This window comes from Chroicocephalus ridibundus, chromosome Z (genome assembly GCF_963924245.1).
Source record: "Chroicocephalus ridibundus chromosome Z, bChrRid1.1, whole genome shotgun sequence".
Taxonomy (NCBI): domain Eukaryota; kingdom Metazoa; phylum Chordata; class Aves; order Charadriiformes; family Laridae; genus Chroicocephalus; species Chroicocephalus ridibundus.
In genome coordinates, this window is record NC_086316.1 from 32,947,878 (window position 1) to 32,969,906 (window position 22,029).

The window sequence follows — 22,029 nt, forward strand, 5'->3', positions numbered from 1 at the left end:
AGTTAGTATATCAGAGACATGCTGGAGATCCCCTCTGAGTTGTGAGCTCGCAATCACTTCATGACAGAGATGCTAGGCTAATTAAAGTAGCCAGCTCACTTGCTGAAAGTTACTGGCTCCACCTGACATCTCTCTGTTGCACTAGTGAACTCAAGCATTTTTTGTCAAGCTAAACACACTTACATACAAATGTCTTCAGGCTCAAGAACAACAGACACTTGTCTAACAAACAGACACAGTCTCTAATTTGTACAGACCACTCGGAGAAATGAGGTGCTGCTCGGCTTCACCCCAGGACGCCGGCGCAGGCAGGTGCATGACAAGGCAGCCATCCCCTCCTGCCCCACAGAGCCCCCCTTCCGGGGATCCTGCACCCAGCCTGGCCTGGGGCAGCGTGTGGGTCCCAGCCAGAGCAGCACTTGCAAACGAGAAACAACCCATGCCTTTAAGACCCAACAAAAAGAAGTTTTTCTAATAACACTTGCCCTGACACATAACAAGGGATCAATGGCTAAAACCTGGAAAGACAACAAATCCTTTAGATTTCTCCTGGACTCAGTCTGATGGAAGTGCTGCTGCGTCTGCCACAGGAATGCCTGGCTTGTCACCACCAAAGCCCAGGTCCTGCCTGCAGGTCGCGTCAGACTTCCTGTCCCAGGTCCTCATGGACCAGGGAAGACATATCCCCCTCCAGGAGTCTCCCGGACTGCTGTCAGCCAGAGCACCTGGCAGCCATAGGCTCCCCAGTCTGGTACAGTATCCAGAAAGGAACACGCCACACACTTCTCACCAGGATCTTAATGCTTATCCTCCCCTCTCCTGCACGGTCTGCTTGGAGCCCATTCCTACCTGCCCTGCCCTTTCCCGGCTGGCACAGACCCACCCCCACCCCCCGAAACAGAGGTGAGGACACGATCTTTCTTTTCTCCAAGTCATCCTGCACAACACCACTGACACAGTGGGCATGGAGAGCCCTGGACCGAACACAGGTGGGTGTCCCAGCGCACGAGGGGCAGCTCTGCCCAGAGCCCCCCCGATGGGCCAGGGACAAGGCACGCGCTGCCTTTGGTAGCCAGAAGCGACTGCAGAGATGAGCAGACACAACATTTCTCCAGCATGGGGGTGCTCACAGGGGAAACAGGGCCAGTGGCTATGCCAGTGCCCGAACAAGCAAAACCATTCTCGGAGCAAGCAGAGTACATATGTGTTTATATTTTTGCATTTTATATTATTTACTTTATATTTTTAAGATCCTAGTGAGCAAGAACGGCATTTCTCTAGAACTGGACTCAAACCAAACCACTTGCGGGAGTCATTGTTCAGGCTCGCTTCAGATTTTCTGGAAAGTCCTATGGCTTAAAAGCCCCTTTCCCTGTTTGTTACACACTAACTCCTATACAATAAACCCCTTAACTTACAACATTACAGCACTCCCTCGTCTTCTGAATCTTGCCAGTACTGGATGTCCAATACAAAACAAAGATACAGTAGTACAAATGTGCAGATTATTTAAGAATATTAAATAAGCAGCTTTTTAAATTAATATAGGCAGTACAAAGCATCTTGAGTTACACTGTCTACATATGGCAAATCTTATAGCTAAACTTCATAATACAAAGAAGCAGCCAAGCTAGTGCAATTGGAAATTAAATAGCTAAGACTGCGGTAAGAAGAAAAAAAGAAAAAAAAATAATACAGGTGAAAGATAAACGACCCAAATTATAAACTGGCAAGGACAGGCTGCATAATACTGAAAGTGTAGACGGCTTTCATACTTATCTCCATTCACGTTCTTTCCTCAGATTGTTTTAACAATTGTACACAGATTGAAAAAAAAAGTTTCTGAAAGAAACCAACAACACAGCTAAAATGTAGAGAGAAAATACAACAGCCACAAACTACTGTGTATATACATAGTAAGGAAGCAGGCAGTGTCTGTGAACAAAATACCACCCGGTAGTTTTCCTGGCTTGGAGATTATCAGATGAACCTTGCCTGGTTTTCTAAGGAAGATGGGATGGCCAAGCAGCAATTCGTTAGTCATTTCTCCCGGTAAAACACCTCCTCCGCTTTATGTTAATTATTTAAAGATTCAAAGTGGATCCTTTAAGGGTACAGGTGCTTTGAAATTTTAACAGTAACCAAAAGGCGTTTTTAGGAACTCATTAAGACTAGATTTTTATAGTTCAGTATATGAAAATGTTGCAGGAAGTCTGTGTGTTAATACTGTTAAACAGAATTAAATAAAGTGGACAGGCAGAAGTAAAATGGAGAGCTGACAGTGCTCTGTCAGTTCGCAGAACGCCTCCTGTTGAGTTCTGAATACTGGATTTCCTCTCTTCTAGCCTCATAGGAGACTTTTTGTGAAGAGAAAGAGTAAATGGAAGCGGGAAATGGGAAAGCCACTCCCCAAGATGGTAAGCTTCTCTGCAAGTAGATGTCCCTTTGAAATCAGATGGCCATGAGTCTTAAGTGTAGAACTGGTTAAGTTTTGGTTATGCAGTCTGGACAGAAAAGCAAGTCATGCACTGAACAGTCCCTGTTATAATAATGCTGCAGGTCATGCAACCACATCACTGCAAATAAAAGAATAAAAAAGAAAGTTAAAAAGCAGGTAACATATTACCGTTAAAAAACCCAGAGAACAGCACAGGTATTTTTCAGAGCAGTTTAGTAAGGCCATCTCTACTTCAGAGTTGTGCAAATTCATGGGGAAAACATCTTTGCTACAGCAACTCTTCGAATTAACAGGAAGGTTACACACCAGTAATTAGAAAAAGCAACAAAACAGACTTCAACAATATCTAAATTTAAACATAATTCAGACAAATTTAAACATTTCTGAGTAAAGTCCTTCAGGGCACCATTCTCAACTTACACAGCCATGGAAACTAAGTTTACACAGTGATGAAAAAGTCTCAGGCATTCCTGCTGTCTGTGAGTACAACAGTTAAAAAAAATAAAGCAATATAAAGTGAAAGGTGCCTGTCCTGCGTGTGGTTATATACTAAAAGACAATCCGGGTCACAACGACTCTGTTCGAGCCTTTGAGCTCTGAGCACCACTGAAGACTTTAAGTGTTTATGTTTCATCAAAGCTCATCCTGTGTGTGAGGCTGCACCAGCATCACCGCCACACTACGCCGGCAATTTCTACTCGTTGCATGCAAATACAGATTTGAATCACACAAAAATTATATGTATTCTTGTTAAAATAAGCTGAGTAGGAGCCACTGAGCAGCCGAAAGAGCACATCACAATGCTGCGGGAGTGAATCTAAGTTTGGCAGAGAATTGGAGAGGTTGGCGTGTTTCTCCATCCTTGCTGATGCACCCTCTCTCTTGGCCACCGTAACCGGAGAGGTGGAATGCTTTACTAATAGCACAGGTACGGTGCTTTTATCTTCCCCAGGTAACACAACTATCCCCACACAGCATGGCACAGCGCTAACTGCTCGTTCTCATTTTCGCACTGCACCCACTGTGATGTTACAGAGAGGAAAAATAGCTTCACCAGACTGAAATCAAAGCATGCAAACAGTTTCTCTCCCCATTTTCTTCTCCATGGTATTGCACTGGTCAAAAATGATTCTAAGAACAGTTCCTGTCACAGGAAAATCCAGGTCAAACAGATAAGGAAGAATATTTATAGCTAAATTCATGGACTTAATGCAAAATTCTGTCTTTCTGCTATTAATCCTACAGCTTGCATATCCCTCTCTTTTTCCTTCTCATTCACCAACCCAGAATAATAACCATAGTTGAAAAACAAATAGAAACATATAGACATAAATCAAACAGAATAAAAAATTTTAAAAAATTAACACATTCAACACATTCAAAGCTGACTTCAAGAGTGTAGTTTGAGTAATCACTGCCTACTGAGCTTGCCTGGCACTGCTTGGGTGCATAAAGTTACAGAGTTCAGGATTAATAATACGAAGATTACTGTAGTTAGTCTATAAAAAAATTAAAAGCTCAAGCTACATAAGCATGTACCTATTCTATTGTGCATAAATGAATATAGTCTACTCCTTTAATCTTACCTGCCTATTAGTTCAGAGGACTTACTTATTGGCACTTCAAGTGTCCTGTTGCACATAAACAGAAATGACATTGTAGTTTTCTCTTTGAGTAAACAGTACTTTTGAGAGGTCTTGTAAACTCAGGACAGTATATTCTCTTTCAAGGATGTAACAAATTCATCTGACAGTGCTCTTTCCTGTCTAGAAATTCTAATCTTCTTCTAAAAAAAAATAATCTGTCAATTTCTTTCTCTTGGAGAACTCCTCAAAATTAATCAATATATTTTAAAGCTACCTGTTGAGGCAGCAACACTTCAGAAGACAACAGAGATGTGAAATGTGAGAGCAAATTCACTCAGCATCACCTGACATTGCTTCTGCAGCATCTCCAGGAAGAGACAGTTTACATAACAGATGATGCATCTATAGAGGAGTAACTTTCTCTTACTTCCTTCCCTTGCCAGTCCGAAACACTCCATCTGTAAAGCACACGTTTGTTGCCAGCCTGGGGGATTATTTCTTAGTGAGGCATTTCCCCTCAACATTCACTGCCTTGTCTCATTAGCTCTACTTCATTACAAGTGGTTTATCCATCCCTTAAAATCTTCCTTAACTTCTTGCTGTCCTCTTCTGTTTTTTCAACACACATGTCACCGGGACAACTCCAGCACACTGAAGCCACAGAAAGGATGGCAGCCTTTTTCACTAACCTAGACAGCTCTGGAGGTAAACACCAAGACAAGAACTTTTAATTCAGAGCACTGCTCACACACGTCAAATCTGATTAAAAAACCCCAACAAACCCAGCCACATGTCCCCTCTGAGCAACTGCTTTTTCCTGTTCAGTCTATGCTTGGTCCTAGGATGGTCCATGCTTTCTCTAGCCAATGATCTACCACCGGTAAGCAGTACTTTCTAAGGCAATCCCCAAAGCTATCACAGCAATGCAGACTACTCACTTTCATGTCTAACACTAGACTCTCTTCCCAAGTATCTCTGCCAAGCAAGCTTCTGCTTTGAAGTATCTGCCTCCAGATTTCTCTTCCTGCAGATTTCATAACTTCATAACTTGCTGGCTTCTACTGCTAAAGTTTGTTTTTCTTCATCTATTCTTTCTATGTCTTTCTCCACAATATTTCCTTTAGATTTTTTTAAAGGAGCCTTTCAACATAGCATATTCCAGAGTTGTATTAACACCACTTTGCATTTTTATAATTTACAATCCCAGAATACAAAGCAGACTATAAATTATAAGAATTGTGGCCTTACAATGTCATGCTTATAACTATTCTACGATATTACTGATACTGCTTAATTAAAGCTTTAAAACCTCTCTTGAAACCAAACCACTGATAACCTCCAGGAAATAGGTTTACTCTCCTGCTTACTAATCTTTGGTGACTGAGAACTATAACATCTGCTTTACAAAATTTTAAATTACATAAACAATGTTATATTCAAATCCAAATCAAAAATCTGATGGTCTCAGTACAATTCTTTTATAACTCCATGAGATTTACACCATTTGGGATTTTCTCTTAAAATCCTGCTCATTTTCATGATCGTGCTAACAACATGAGCATGCTAACAAGGTAACAACTGACCTGTATGTTGATTTTCTCTTCTCTTAAAGTTAGGGATAATCATTAGGGATTCAAGTTCCACTTGCAGAAGAAGCTATCCTATGCCTGCATAAATACTTGCTTTTGCAGTATTTAAGATTTTTGCCATGCTACAGCAGTTAACAGCTCTTCAAAGTGCTGACAAATGGCCACTTTTGTAATGATTAAAATAACCGTGTTGCTCTTTCTGAAATATGATATTCTAACTTCATCTGACAGTAAAGGTTCTCTCTAATGTGAAGCAATGAATAAAATTACCAGCAGACAGGAAAGGCTTCCCAACTACTTTCCCTCCACTAACATTGCTTTTTATACTGTACGGATCAATCTCTGAGATCCAAAGCAACATGACAGCAGCAAGACATTTTTATGTGACAAACGGAACCTGCTTTCAGTCTGGAAACAACACACAGTGCAACGGAGACTGAAGGATATGCAGTTTTCCAAATGCCTTTATACACACAGCACACAGCAGCAGAGGAAATTCATAATTTGCCGCCACGGACAACTAATGCAGAGATCTGCTTCAGGAGAGTCCCTTATTACCTTGGCAAGGCCTAGAACGGAAGGTTAGAATCTGGGCCATAGTAAAGTTAACAGCAAAACCATCCCCTAGCAACTAATAGATGACTTCAATTACAGCAGTTATCATGAGCTCCTACTGATGCACTGACTACAATTTGACATCAGAACAATTTGTCTAGGAAGCTGTCTTGGCTATACTGGCAGGTGTTTCTTCAAGGTGATTTGCCAAGTTTTCTAGAGCTCCTTGATCAACATTAATTCATTACCTAATTCAATGAGCTGATACATTTAAAAAATGAACGTTGTGTCCCACTATTTCAATGAATCCACAAAAGTGAAGTCAAAGAAAAAACAGTGGACAAGCCTAGATACATCCTCAACATCTCCAAATGGTGCAGTGAAGCTGGCACCAGAGTCAAAATCTCTGGGGGTTCACTGTACCAGATGCAAGAAGTCTGAGGTTGCTGTGGCTGACAATGACAGCTTCTGCCTTCACATAGGTAAAGCCTCTAATACTTAATCAACTGCAATTAAAAATTAATTAACAAAAAAATCCCACAACAACCCAGCTCCAAAAGCTCACATTCTGTTTATTATTTTTTTTAAATTAACATCAGAAACCATAATGGTCAAAGATATACTACTCTGCAGGTTTTTGTACTTAACAGTTGCTTGCACTGAAGAAATCACCCCTGATTTTTACTTATAGCAGGCAGAGTCACTGACAAGCTTCTGCTCCTTTTCTGGACTTCCAAGAGGGAAGAAAGATCACAGGAGCAAGGCAATACAATCAGTCATGCCAGGACATTTTCTTAATTCCTTCAAAGTGACAAACTGGAGATACGGCGAGAATCCTACATAGAATCTGACATCTGCCGCAAAACAATAATACGATTTAGCTTGTGGAGATGTTCTGAGCCCATATGAGATTCACTACTTGCCTGTACACCAACCTCTGAGATAATGCAAGACTTCACTTCATTCTCCTGATGCAAGGCACACAGGTGAAACACAGTGCTCTTGCCAATACAGAAGGGAGCTGGACTGCGCAAATCTGGGAGGGGACACGTGTCTGGGCTGTATGCAGTCTGCAAGGTCCAAAGCCTCATCCACTGAACTTCTGGCTTAGCCGATCTTTAAATTTAAAAAGTTGCAATGATTCACCTCTTCCTTTTAACTGAATGCTAAATGTATCATACTGCCAGCGCCAGCTAATACAGTTGTTCTAAGGAAGGGCTTCTGAAAAGGTTTCTTTATAAGTGCTTGATTTCCTGAGATCACATTTCAGCCATAATCCAGCTATCGAACTACTCTGTAGGCAACACCCCTGAAGTACGACTACTCGGCTTAGAGGAAAAAACACCACTTGAAAGTATTTCGTGACAGAGTAACCTCTTTTAGCTATTTATTTGCACAATATTGGTGAGGAAAATGCCTGCAAAATTTGCTAAACTTTGTTTGGAGATACTAAGGTTTATCAATACAATATTACTGCCAGACACAGAGTCCACATTCTACCTAAAATACATGTGCAAAAACCCATAGAAGTCAGTGTTGCATAGCTGACTTTGAGTGCAAAAACACCTCCCTCATGAATCCTTGCAAAAAGTCAAAATGTTGGGCAAGAATAAGTAAAACAAGTAAAATTCAGGGACTGTTTTGCTTCATAAGAAAAAGAAAAATCAGGCACATTCAGGACTATCTTCCTCCAGATAACTAACTAGAAGAAAATCAAGTGGTGAAATGAAAATATTTTCTAATTAACAAATCTACAGAAAATGTCAACGCGTCAAGACAATTAAACCCACTAAAAATCATCCAAGAAGCTCCTAAGTGGATAGTCTCATATACTCCAGAACTGAGGAAAAGCAAAAGCTACTTGCACATGTCAAATACCAAGAACTGTAAAATTGCCAAAACTTCTTAAATTTTCTTGACAGCTTGCACATACCACTTACTGTTTAAGATCAGCATAAAGCAGTGATAGAAATATTCACTGATAATTCTTTCACACACAATGAATATAAAATTGCCAGTGCTCCTTACATGAATAGAAAGCCACAGAAAACTTGCAGAAGTGTTACTGCTATCTCAAGTGACATCAGAACAGGACAAGGTTACCATTTGCTTATTTCCAAAGAGATAATGAAAAGCATCTTGTAGCCACTATATTTACTTCTATTTACAATATATAAAGCTGTATGGTCTAGTAATTTATTTTCCTTTGCACTGTGGGTGGAGCACACAACCTTTTAAATTAGATTACGTCAGCTTTCACGGCATGTGGAAAATACATGTTATGATCCAAGTGGTTATGTATTGCTATCAAGAAAATGGGGAACTTGAACATACTTTTCTGCAGTGTCTGATCAGATACACTAACAACTTAACTCTCCATGCAAGTATACCACCTGCAGTGCACACACATCCTTTAAAAGCAGAAACTAAGCTTCAGCTCTGAACAATGAAAATATTAATCCATTTAACTGTTATCTTTTATTGGCATTAAATAAAATCTCTCAGAAAGATTATTTTGGGCAGATCCTTGGCACAGCGCTCAAGAATGTGCTCTGATGAACTCTTCAGCTGTTTTATCACTGCCCTGAAGAACCTTTTCTCTTCAACCTCAATCTGTAGGGGCTTTTTTGTAATGTATAAGGACAGGATATAGCATTAGTTTAATAATTATCACTACATTTTTGACATAAATATTTTTTGTTGCTCCAGAAAAAGTGTTCTAAAAGCTTCTTAGAAGTATCTAAGGTACTTACAGAATTCTGTTTTACAGGGTTTTTTGCTTATATTCTTTTATTGCTGAAGATGTGACAAACAGGCAGCATTCATTGGTAGCTCATCTATACATGAGCTTATTCCCTGAAGTTACGCTCTGAGCCTCTTCTTTTTCTTAATATCACACTACCTCCAAAGCTATACAATAAGCAAGGAAAATAATGAAGCTGAACCCTTTTAATAAGGAAGCTGTTCTTCTAAGGCTGAAGGTTTAATGACCCGCATTCATCCACACCCTAAGTATTGATGTATGCAGCAAATAATAGAAGCAAAAGAACAAGAATTAAATTCCTGATGATTACCATTAGAAGACAGAACAAATGACTTACTGGAACTGGACAGCAACAGAGTATATTTCTGCAAGATTGCAGTGTATTTTTAGTTTTTTATATTCAACACAAATTTTGGGAAATACCAGAATTACTCCAAGTCTGAGAATTCTCAAAAGACAAAATGCTTGTTCAATCTTGCCTAACAGTTACTATGAGCAACAGTAAAGGACAGATTCAGTACTAGTCTTGCTTTGCTCTTTGATGCTGTATAATGATGCTATATATTCTTGAAGGGCGCTATAGAAAACACTTCAGTGTCTTAAGGGAAAATGGAAAACTGACCAGAACCACAAAGCAGAACATAAAAGCAAACAACCACCCAGGAGTGAAAAAAGCCACGAGAGCTAGATAGGAAAGTAAAAGCTAAAAATGAAGCTTCTAATCAGCATTTGTTGTTCTCCTGACCACCAGGGGCATTTGCCTGTCATCAAAACTTTGGAGGCAAAATTGTAAAACAAATGTTAAAATAACAAAAGCAAGTAGTTTTATTCTAATGTGCAGATTGTGTTCAAGATATTTTAGACCTGTACATAATTAAGAGCAACAGAAAATTAAATTATTACACAAAATTAAGAGATAAACTTCCCACTAAAGTCCTGGTATTCCTTGCTCTCACAAATAGGCTCTGGCAGTTTGGTAACAGGCAGAACCAGCCAGATTGAAATAAAAATGGAGCTTTAGATTCTTTCTCCGGCTGACATAAAATGCTGTAATCACAAAAAAACCTCATCAAATTCCCTAAGAGAAGAGATCTTACTTGCTTCTGTTCACACATGGCCTGCAGTAAAGAGTTCTTCAGATGACTAGAATCGATTGCACAATAAAATCAGTAAAATGACCACACAAACTGTGGTCATCTTGCTAGATAACACAAATGACTTCTTGTCTCTTTAGTATTCCGTATCTCAGTAAGAGACAGCAAAACAAGTACCACCTCACTGAGCTACAGAAATTGTCCTAAACTTCCTTTACATTGTTACCTTTCTGCACACAAGAAGATATTTTCACTGCCTTATCTAATTTGGCAAGCACAGCCCAGGCATGTCATACGTTGAATTATATGTCATACATACAGAGAATTTTTAGAAAAATCAGGTTTTTTCCAAATGTGAGGAATAAAAGACAAACCTATATGCAGTTAATAGACTTCAGCATCTATTTTTAAATTACTGGCGGTGGGGAGGGAAGGGAAACAGAACTGATAAATTTTTTCAGACACATACCGAATGCATTTCTTAGCCCAGATTAAAAGAGATGATGTACTTGAGGATAAAACAGTACCTACAAGAGTCATTCACCTGTTCCTTACCCTTTAATCTAGGTGTGCTAGTTTTAATTATCTTTTGCTCATTCTACCCAAATTGTGAATTAACATGGACCTTCAGATGATTAATAAATGCTAGTACATCTTTTCTCTAGAGGGATTTATGAAAAAATGTCTTCACTTGGGAGGGCATTAAAATAAGGTAAAAGAATAAATTTATAAACCAGACTGCATGTGCACTAGGGACTAAACAGTCTCTAAAGGAAAAATGTTTAAAACTGAAACAACACGAGATGTATGTATATGAAACTTTCAACCAATACTCAGGTCCTCTTTGGCTGTCAATTCTTTGACAAAAATGATAGGGAGAGCATAGAATTAGGCAGAGAAAAAGCAGAACTTTGTAGGAACAGAACCTGAATTAATAGCAGGGGCTATCATCCACCCGCACTGATCAGCATGAAGGTGCTACAATGAGTGATGTACAATTAACCAGCTACATGCTAAAAAGGCAGTACAACAAATCACAGCCAGTTTCCAACAAAGTCAGCAACAAACTCACCTGAAGGCACTGGTACCATTAGTAAGGCAACTGATACAATTATACCCTGAATCAATATCTTAAAAGCAAGTCTTTTAGCAGGGGATGACAACTGGAATACATTAACATCAATAATATTAATCTGGGCCTTGATCCATTATGTACTGTTCATCCATAATTATAAAATTTTAAAACAAATGTCCTTTTTAAATGGATGATACAGCAGCATATTAGAGCATTCTAAGTATTTCTCGGTATTTTTATAATACATATAAAGCATAACTTGACCAAGAAGAGTGGAAAAAACCATTTGAAAATATTCAGCTTTGTAAGCAAAAGAGTAACACCAGTAAATAAAGAAAAACCTGGGAAAAAAGGCATCCTGCTTCCTTATTAAATGCCAAGAATAAGAGCAAACTTTGCATATAGGACATTAAAAAAACCAAACATCCTTTTTGCCATTGGTAAGTTTTTTAGTAGCAAATATATTTCACAAGAATATTATATACTAATTTTGCATTTCTGTAATGAGTTTTCAGCATTTTCTTAAAGCAACAGGTTAGCAGATGAAATAGAAAGCCTAATTCCCTTTGAACAAAGACAGTCTTATAAAGAGTAACAACCCTGATAGGCACAAAGTATCAACTGTGACAGGAAATTTACATGTTACACAGCCCATATGAGGCTTTTCATAAGAGACCAGGCTTCAAACAAGTAAGACTCTGTTATTATACAGCACTCCCCTAGATGTTTTCAAAACTTTGGCACATTCAAAAAAATGCAGAGAGAGAGAGAGATGGACTCCAAAAAAATATAAGCAAAGGGCATTACAGAACAATAATAAAACCCTTTCCTGAACTGTAAAATAATAGCAGGAGAAAGAGAAAGGATGCTGGTTGATTTTCCTTGAATGTTGTCACTTGAAACAGGCCTGGATCACAGGGCAGTTTTCTTTCTAAGGGCAAGGCATCTCTACCTTGCTGTTGCTGGCTGGACATGACCAGGGTAAGATCTCCTTGTGCTGGTGGCTTGCCTTTGTCTAGCCAGGAAGGACTGTCCTGAGCCTGTACTAGCCAGTCTATCTTCTGCTGCTTTTTTATGCAGAGTCATCCCCTATGGACAAAGAGAAACTTCTCAGTAAATACCAACACATAACAATGAACAGCTTTACTTATTTAAGTTCTGTTTATTATCTCCTTCTTCACCAACATTGACTAAGCTATTTTGAATTTCAGACATGAAGCATCGTATTTTCCAGGATAAAGCTAAGATATTTTCCTAATTCTTTGTGTGTTCTTTTTTTTTTCTTCCCTCCCCCAGTAATTGTCCAGGTTCGGAATAACTGTTAAGAAGCAGGTCCCCCAGTGTCCCAGATCTGAACATATGCTTCTCCACATAAACACATGGTAACTGGATGAGTCTTTTCAAAAGTGCTCCGCTTCCCTGCCCTGGCCCCCTTCAGCATGTTGAGCTAGAAGACTTCTTTTCTTCTGAAAATAATTAAAGTACTGTCATCTCTGAAAATACCACCTCATACGGCAGGAGCATATCTTGAGAGAAAGTATGTTTTCAGCAGGAGTAAATGTAAGGGAATGAGGGAAGGTGTGATGGGTTGTGTAGTTGTGTATAAAAGCAGAGGCTCATGAGAGAAAAAGACAAAGCTATTAATGCTCATCCTGGTGTTCATCACAGGCTATTGAACCACAGCTCTTAGCTCAGGCTTGTCTTATGCTTGTCAGTAGGACTAATGCTATAAACTTGGTCAGGACACTAGTCACTTGACAATGCCTTCAATATTTAAAGGATTCAAACACTCTGCTGAAGTATCATTTTTGGCTTCTATTCATGGACATAACAAGAACATAAAACAGCAAGAAGGAAATTCTTTCAAGGAATTTGAACTATATGACAAAGCAGAATGAAACATGAATGTTACATGTCAGGGATTCCTTCTATCTGAAAAGCAGTTTCAATTCAGCCACACTCTGCCAAAGAGAAGGCTTAAACACATTTGACGAAGGTGAAAAATCTCTCAGCATATGGGCCCAGCAAAAGCTGTATGGCTGCACCGATCAATTCCTTACGGTTTGAGTGGTTTAAGTGAGGGTCTTGCCCCTGTGCTCATCCTTTGCATGGGGCTAAACTTGAACCAAGCTAAAGGGGTTATTTCTCAGAGCACTTACTGCAGCAAGTAAGCTGTATTGCTTTTCTTGTGCCCCTGTATTAGTAACAACTGGAAGACTAGAGAGTGGAGAATCAAAGAAGAAAGTAAACTTGACCACTGTAAGTCAGTATAACTGAAGGGTTATAATTACATAATAGTAATCTGAAGTATCGTTCCCTCTAGAAAGTGTAATTTCTGGTTTTAAAACCCGAAAATAACAAACACATTCTTTTTCCTTTACCCAAAGGTTGTCATAGGAACATACTCTTATATAGTGATAGCTTAAAACTATTAAAAAGCATTTGCTTCTGCGTCTGTGTGCTGGAAAATGCTTTTCAAACAAAAAAAATTCCTGTAAATTAATGAATACTGATATAAACAACCAGAAAAAACTAATATTAATAGTTTCTTTCCTTTTTTTTTGTTTTAATAACAAGTTTGGTAGATTCTTACCATATTGTACCAGGCACTAACAATAAATTTCTCCTCCATTTCTCTTTGACTTTTTGTTTTCTCATATTCTTTCTACAAAACAAACATCAAAAAAGCATACATTTACAACAAAAGTATAATAAAAGTATTAGTCTACACCTAAAAAACAATAAGGAAATACGCATCTACCAGGAAACATGAGGATTACTACCTCCAGTGAATGAAACATTCTGTCCCGTTCCTGCAACTGATTTTTCAGAGCCTGAATCTCAGGAGCTGCACCCTGGTTCTGCTTAGGATCTAAGGTGCGGATGACCTGTAAGAGAAAAGCAGATGGTTTTTAATTAAATCCTGAAGACACAATCTAATTGAAGGGAAAGTCATGAAGGAATTACAACATTTTAAATCAGATTAAGAAATAAAAAGTGACTTAAAACATGTCAGTGGTAAGAAATGACACTCCGAAATGTGAAACAGAGGTATGTGAAGTTTTAAGAGGCTGACTCATGTGAAATAATCTTGACAGCCAGCATGACAGAGGCTCTGCCTCTGAACATCTGTCATGATATGTTAGAGCATCTGAACCAGGCTCTTTTACACGACTTTGAAACAAAACTACTGATAGGAAAAAGCGACACCTAAGAGGTTCCATATCCCAGACTCACATATGTGGTTCTACCCCCAGCTACACTCCCCTGGGAGTCCCTTGAGGAAGGACCGCTTTGGTCCTTATGGCAAGATGCCATGATTCACTGGCCTGGGGTACCAGGTGCTGTAATTTCTAGATAGCTCTGTTAAGCCAAGAAGTATTCTGTGGCACATGCATGATCATTATGCTACTAATAAGATGACAGGACAGCTGGTTATGTTTGTACGTGGCATCCACCATGGGTAGCATGAGTGCTAGCAAACACAGAGCTAAACCAAGAACAAATCCAGCAAAATATCTAGATCCCTAAGCCTTTAATAGAAATTAGCTTAAAACTTTTAACAATCTCTGGGCACATAGAAAGAGACTTCACACCTTTTGTCTTTCTACCCATTTCCAGATAGGTAGAATCATGTCCAGATGCTGAAATAAAACAGATGCTTTAAATTTTAGTAAGTCATTTTTACTGAATGGTACTCATGAAGGGAGATTCATAAAAGTGTACTATATTTCTAATAAAATACACATTAGACTTGGATACAGTTTCTACAGTGGAAGGCAATAATGAATGCACTTGTCTTTGCAACACCAAAAACCAAAACTGAAAGTTGGTAAGATCACAGAAAGCTATCCTAACTAAATAATTAATGCTACAAAGAACTCACTGCGTCTACCTTCTATTTTACTTGCTAGTCTGTCTACAGGTACCTTCTGCAGACTTGACATGTGGTGCACTCTCAGAGAGGGATCGTTAATATGGAGTACATATACTTACACTTTTAGCCTTTTCCAAATACTTCTTATATCGCTCTTCCATTTGCTTCATTTCCTCCTCCTTTTTCCGTAAAGCTTCTTGTAATTCTTCAATTTTGAGTGCTTCATGTCAGGAGATGCACGCATTGGAAAATAACATAATTATATTATGTTTATTTTCATGTTTTTCAACAGACATTTACGGCACACCTAAATTTATTTCAGTTAAGAAAAGCTAACATAAGGAACCTGAGGTAGCAGATACCATAGTTTTAACTACTGAACAGCTCAGAAACACACTAAAAATGTGTGTTCCTATATAATCTCATAAGATGGCTGTTTTGTACACAAACTTTGCTTTTTAAAAACTTATAAAAAAATAAAGAGAAGTGGAATCATAAATCAATACCATTACTGAACACACTTAGAAAATGAGTCTACTAATGACTTACCGATTCCATATAATCTTGGTATTGTAACTCAGATAAATATGAGTTTTACAATTTTAGGTAAGAGGAATAATTCTTAATAGGCACAACTCTTGATTAAATCACCTAAACTGTAACACTGGACACAATTTCTTGAACTTGTGACATGAATATACTCAATTTAATTTTTTCCTTGCATTTTCTTAAGCAGCAAGGCAGACCAGTCGGACAATTTCATTGCACAGCCTTTTCCTATGTTGATATAGGAATATATCAAAACGCTATTGCTTATACATTTTCTACACATCTTCTCAGATCTCAGGAAAAAAAAAATCAATTGCATCTTCCTGGAACAAATAGTATAAACTATTGACATCTGGTTCTCAGATGTCAGATAATTGGCAACCCTCAGTCCATCTGTTTTGCAGCCTTATTTTGAAATGTTCTTTCATGTTTTTCCAAAGTTTTCTCTCTAAGCACTCAGAAAACACTAAGCTGTTAAACAGGACCAAGTAAGATTTTCATTGATGAGTAAGAGGACCAATAACCAACCATCTCCAAGGTTGCAAGAATCCATTTTTCAAAATGTGCCATGATTCTCGTACAATGCCCAAGCATTTTGGCCATACCCAGGATAGTTAAAAGAATCTGAAAAAATAATTCACACACATTTCCTGAGCATGTAAAGAAAGGAAGAAGGTACAACTATTTTTATTTTACTGAGACAAAAGTTCAGACCTAGGTTTTTAAAAAGCAACTTGTAGTTTCAGTAAACTAACTACAGAAGCCTCAATATGTCCTAATGTTTAAAAGCTAGCGAATCAGAAGACTGCTATTACACTCACACTGGGGCTTGTCAGGTATGACAGGGTTATGTTTTTATTAGCTACTCATGAAGCTCCTGGAACTCATTTCCAAGTGTTCTAACATTTCCTAAGACATGGAATTTATAACATATTCTGCAGTTTAGCTCAACGCAAATGAAAAATCTTTTTGGACACATAATGTATGTAATAAATACTGAACTGAAATTTTTATCTTCCTCGATCTCTTTATGAATAAAATTGCTTCGGCACAAACCAGAAAAGCTGCCATTGGTTGCAGTCTTTTGCTTTGTTCTATAATACATAGGTTTGGAAAAAAACAATCTACTTCTTCAATACTTCTCAGGAAAAAGTAGCATTGATATGCCATAAACCACATGATGCTGGGTTCTCGATACCATTTAAGCAATATGACACACATCCTACATTTTCTTCGACAAGTGTCCGAAAATTTTCTCAAATTACAACACAGTTTTGGAAACACACCAAAGGAATATATATTGGGAGTAAAAAGAACCTGGTGATGGCAGCAAGGATCTCCTAAATTAGGGTCTTAGGAGACATGACAGTTCTGAACAACTGAGGTTCAACGACAGGTATGACAGTGACTTGGTATTTCTACAGCCATCTTGATTTCTCACTACATGGTCTCTAAAATGTGATCCCCTGCATTTCAAGTGTTAGAAGCATCTTTTTGGTCACCACAGCTTCCAGAGAAATTAACATACCTATCACTGCCAATTAAAATGTACATTTTTTTTATCTTGCACTGCCTATAGGTATCATAATTTAAGACCTTCCATGTGAAATACTTTACAAAGAAAAGAAATGGACTGCAAAGGTAACTCACAACTGTTATTGCATCTTGGTTCCAAATCCTCAATAATAGCTCGTTTCTTCTGTAGCTCATTGTTAGCCTCATGGAGCTTCTCACTGTTACAAACCATAAAAGAACATATTGTTTTCCCAAGATTATTACTGTGCTTAAATGAACATGAAGCGATACAAAACATTCACAGTGATATATTTCTGAGGGCATGATTGTTTTTTGCTGTGGGGCATGAGGATAAATAACAATGTCACTGTGGAAATATTTGTTAAATAAGATGAAAAACATTACGGTGTATGGACAACTGTAACAACAAACAGTTTCATTCTCAGTAATTATAAACTTAATTTAGAACTTATAGTTAATTGTACAATGCATGCCTAAAATGAATACTTGAAGTAGAGATTATATTGAGACAGAATGGCTAAGCCCAAAGGCAACAGAAGCAAAACAGCTCTTTGCATTTTAGGGAAGTAAAAGAGGTGCAGAAATAGCAGAACAAAATGGTAACACGTCCTAAAATGTTACCTTTTATACCATAATGTATACTAAAAAGTAAACATATTAATTTTGTTTACATTAACATGCTTTCCTCAGACCAAAATTAATTACTCTTCCTGAGTAAAGATTTGCACAATGTTAAGGAAAGTTTTCTACCACTACAGAATGATGGTTCCTTCATTACTCTTATTGCTTTCACAAAGGTTTTCTATGAGATGAAAATAGTATCTGGACAGCATATTCCCAAACATTCCTGGGTTATCTAATTTCTCTTAGTTGTATATTTCCCAGATGCGTGATTAATGACTGTCTGCCTTCCTTACCATAGGGAAAACACATAATTTCAAATGGCAAACAAAATAGGCAAAAAATAATACTTACAGATGTTCTTCAAGTTTCTTTTTCAGAAGAATTGACTAAAACAGAAAGTTAAATGTTTTATTTTAATATATTGCAGAGCTTTAACATAATTTCAAAATTATTTAAAATCATATAATTTTGGCATTCTAACCAAAATCCAACTTTTTACTTCACTCAGTTTTAGATCACAACTGTAAAGCAATCCTCTGTGGTAGCAACCCTTCTCTCCACAGCTGTGAGGCTTTCCTGAAATTAGAGCACTTTATAACTTTAAAAATATTTTCCCAGGAACTAGATCAATAAAAGCAAGATCCATAAGCAACAAAATTGTATGGCAGTTGTTTTAATTTCTTCAGTACTTTTATAATTAGACTTAATAAGTTAACCTGAAATGGAAAGTGCAGCAAAATTTCTTAGAAGAGCTGTCCTACCAATATTGCAATGCAATTTGCATGAAGACATGTAGCAAATTAGTCAAACTAAGTTCCTGTCCCCATAGAAACTAGAAGGAGTATAGTGTTTCTGACTGGGGTATAGCAGAAATTTTACCCTTTTTCTGTTTCTCATCTGTATTTATTACAGACACATAAAAATTATCATACAACTTACAGTGTTCCACTTTCTGGTTAAATCACATTTAAATAAGCTCTTTGAATTAAAGTTTCAAAGAAGATTTTACTTTAATTTTAAACTCACTTCATACACCGTGAGTATCTTTAAAAAAAACCAACCCAATAAATGTCTACAAACTGAAAGTAGTGTTAAGTAAATAGAAAGCCATACTCACAATAGCCTTGAGCAGAAGCCCATGCCAAGAAACAGAGATGACATTAGTATAAAGCAAAACAGCAGCCAACAGAAGAAACTATTTAGAAAGTCATGAACAGAAAAAGTTAAAGCTATGCATTTTTTCACGTATGTGCATTTTTGTCCTTTGTTCTCATCAGCAGTTTCATCCTGTAACATTTTCTAAAACGTACCACTAAAACCAAAAATATAAAAATAGTACAGAAGCACATTTGTAAATCATTGTGTTTAAACCAAGATTTAAAAGGAGAGCACCCGCTATTTTGCAAAGTCATTTTAAAACAAAAATCACACAAGTAACAAAACAGGAGAAAATATGCAGTCTATTGGGCTATAAACAAGATTAAGAGATGCATGTGTTTTTGTGGAGTGATTCTGAACGGTGTTATCGCCACCCTGATTGAATACAAGACAAATGTAGAATATTTAAATCAGAAACTGCCTTTTTGGTCTGTATTTATCCAGTACCAATCACATTGAAGGTATCGCATATGACTGATGGCCCAGAACGCCATCAAAATATAAGATAAAATAATCAACAAAATTACTTCATTGCTTTTTCTCCAATGGTATTTCAATAAAGGTTTAGACACCTGGCCAAGAGAGTCAATTGCCATGTGCACCCAAAAAAGCTTTTAGCTTTGTTACAGTGTAAGTACTTCAAAGTATTTTCTTTGATCACTTTACTGGGTCATGCTTCCTTATTATTTCAAAGTTGGATTTCCTTATCACACTATAAGAAAGGGGACGAACAGGTAAAAACAAGCCAGCATGACTCTACTGAATTCAGAGTCAGAAATTTGTAGTAGCTACAGATCCACAGGTTTTGACCATTTGGCTTTTTCCTTTTCCACTGCTCCAAACAACTGCTGCAACACCATCTTTTCTGTAATAATAAATGTCTGTATGCATCTTTGTTGGGCACAAAGCATCTGAACTGGCACCATCACTTACGTCTGATCATTTAGGAGACTGTTTGTTGGTTTGGACAAGAAAGAGAAAAGTTGCCAACAGTCCCCATTTTCCCAAGGTAAGAAAATAAACATTGAACTCATCTTTTCTTTTGCAATCCTTGTATTGCACTTGGGTTTAGCTTGGAACAGACACAACTACTTGTCAACACTGATTCCACTGGTATATTTTCTTACATATCATTTGCATAGTACCAGCATTGTTGTGGGAGTAAACCCTCTCCCATCTAGACAGATCATATGTTCTCACAAGCACAATCTAACAACAATAAACAGGACACGCAATTAAAAGAAGCAGGATGACTGAGTTTACCCAGAGTAATTTAACCAAAACATCAGATTAGGAAAAAGAATAAAATGTAAAATGTGTGATTTTAGCCACCCAAAGATCCTGTATATACTTGTAGTAAGGCAGATAAACTCAAATAAATTACTCTTAAAAAGGGCAAACATTACTTTTTTTTGAAATCTCAGTCAGCTTCAAAGCCATGTATCCAAATCTTCTGCTCCTAATAAGTAATTACTAGAATTGTTCTGTCATAGGAAGGCCAGTCTCTTAAAAAAATCCCAATCAAAAAAAAAGCTTTATCTAATTTTGAGCTAGTTTTACATTTAACTTAATCCAAATGCTTTATCTGTTCGTTATAGAAAAACATTGCTATAACAAAACTATAAAAAGCAGAAAATGCACACTCGCATTTTGCTTTTTCCTCCCACCGCTAACAAGTTCTACTTAAAAAACACCGGAAAAAATTACTTACTATGGTGTGGTTTTAGAAAATCCTCCCCAGTATTTAAGTGCTATCTTTCCTTTACATCAAAAACCCTACAGAAATAAAGTCTTTTTGATGGAAATTTCTTTCATGCTTAAATAAGCCAAAGGAACATGTCTGTCTCCTTTTTGAGGACAAAGTTTGGTTTTGTTCTGCACATTAAGGCCATAGGCAGATGGCTAGGCTCTGGCTTGAGGTTAAGCTAACTTAGCAGGGTGAGGGAAACTGGCACATGGCTTGAGAAAACTGCTTGATGAGACCAGTAACGCTGTGAGAAGATGACAAAAGTTATAAACAGCACCATAAGGGATGGTTAGATTTCACAGACGCTATCATAGAATAATTTGGGTTGGAAGGGAGCTTTAAAGGTCACCTAGCCCAAGCCCCCTGCAATGAGCAAGAGCATCTTCAATTAGATCAGGTTGCTCAGAGCCCTGTCCAACCTGACCTTGGATGTTTCCAGGGATGGCGCACCTACCACCTTTCTGGGCAACCTGTTCCAGTGTTTTCACAAAGTGAGCAAAGTGGCTTAACTTCACAGGTAACTGAACAGGTAAGAGAGTTTTGGGGACCTTTAGGGAGGTTCCAAGTCAGCATTACTTAGTAATGGTATCAGTAACAGCATATAAGGCCAAGACTGCATATTTGACAATATGAGAAACACCAGATGTGGTATGGATTTAGCAAGGCTAGGTCCAGTGGTATAGGAATAACTAAAGGCAGGTTGCTCGTATAGGAAGGGATTAGGGCAGAGAAAAGGAGGACAAGGATGACAAAAGACAGTGATAATAAGGCATGCAAATGACATAGTTGAAGCTGTGCAGGGTACCTGCTGAGCAGCTCTACACATGACCACTGCATTCTGAGGACAATATATCAAACCTGCTAGCCTGACCACACCAGGCATGTCTGAATTGATTCTGTAGTCTGCAAGACTGGGGCAAGGAGGCCTTTCCTTGGCTAGCAAGTCAGCAGCCAGGATGGACTAATCATGCATCCCAAAAGGATGTGTCAGTGCCCATTACAGGCCTAACGGCACTGATATTTTCCTAACATCTGCCTTCCACTGCACTTCAATACAAAATCAAAGCTGCTTCCCCATGTGGACCTCATCAAGCAGCATGTATTATTGCAATGATACTTGCCTGGCTTAGGATAGTGCTTTTACTACTTTTGGGGCAAGCTAAAATTACTTCAACTTTGAAAATAAACAAAACTAAAAAAACCACCCCAAGCTCTCATCGTACATTTCTGGACTAAATCCAAATGGGATCTTCAGTTTTCTGGGTTGAGCACATTAACAGTATCAGTATATAAAAACATGGATTTCAGCGCATTGTTGCAGAAAAGTAGTGAAAAAACAGGAAACATGATGAAAATGATGCATCAGTGAACTGTATGCCATGTCTCTCCTTATCCTTTTTCTCATGCTTTTTGAAAT

General features: G+C 37.9%; 1 protein-coding gene across 3 annotated transcripts in view; it reads right to left on the bottom strand.

Annotated features, from left to right (window-relative positions):
• Positions 1-917: 917 nt before the first annotated feature.
• The window catches only part of HOOK3 (hook microtubule tethering protein 3), a 97,189-nt gene continuing 76,077 nt past the window's right edge, over positions 918-22,029 (bottom strand). The window contains exons 17-24 of one of the 3 annotated variants that reach the window (XM_063320325.1): positions 18,825-18,902; positions 18,059-18,093; positions 17,198-17,280; positions 15,118-15,218; positions 13,905-14,009; positions 13,715-13,786; positions 12,074-12,210; positions 918-2,576 (exon numbers count right to left, since the gene is read on the bottom strand). In XM_063320325.1, coding sequence (XP_063176395.1) covers positions 2,561-2,576; positions 12,074-12,210; positions 13,715-13,786; positions 13,905-14,009; positions 15,118-15,218; positions 17,198-17,280; positions 18,059-18,093; positions 18,825-18,902 — 627 coding nt within the window. In that variant the 3' untranslated portion in view covers positions 918-2,560. Of the gene's footprint in view, positions 2,577-12,069; positions 12,211-13,714; positions 13,787-13,904; positions 14,010-15,117; positions 15,219-17,197; positions 17,281-18,058; positions 18,094-18,824; positions 18,903-22,029 lie in introns of those variants that run through there. The other 2 variants (XM_063320326.1, XM_063320327.1) reach the window with 2 other exon arrangements.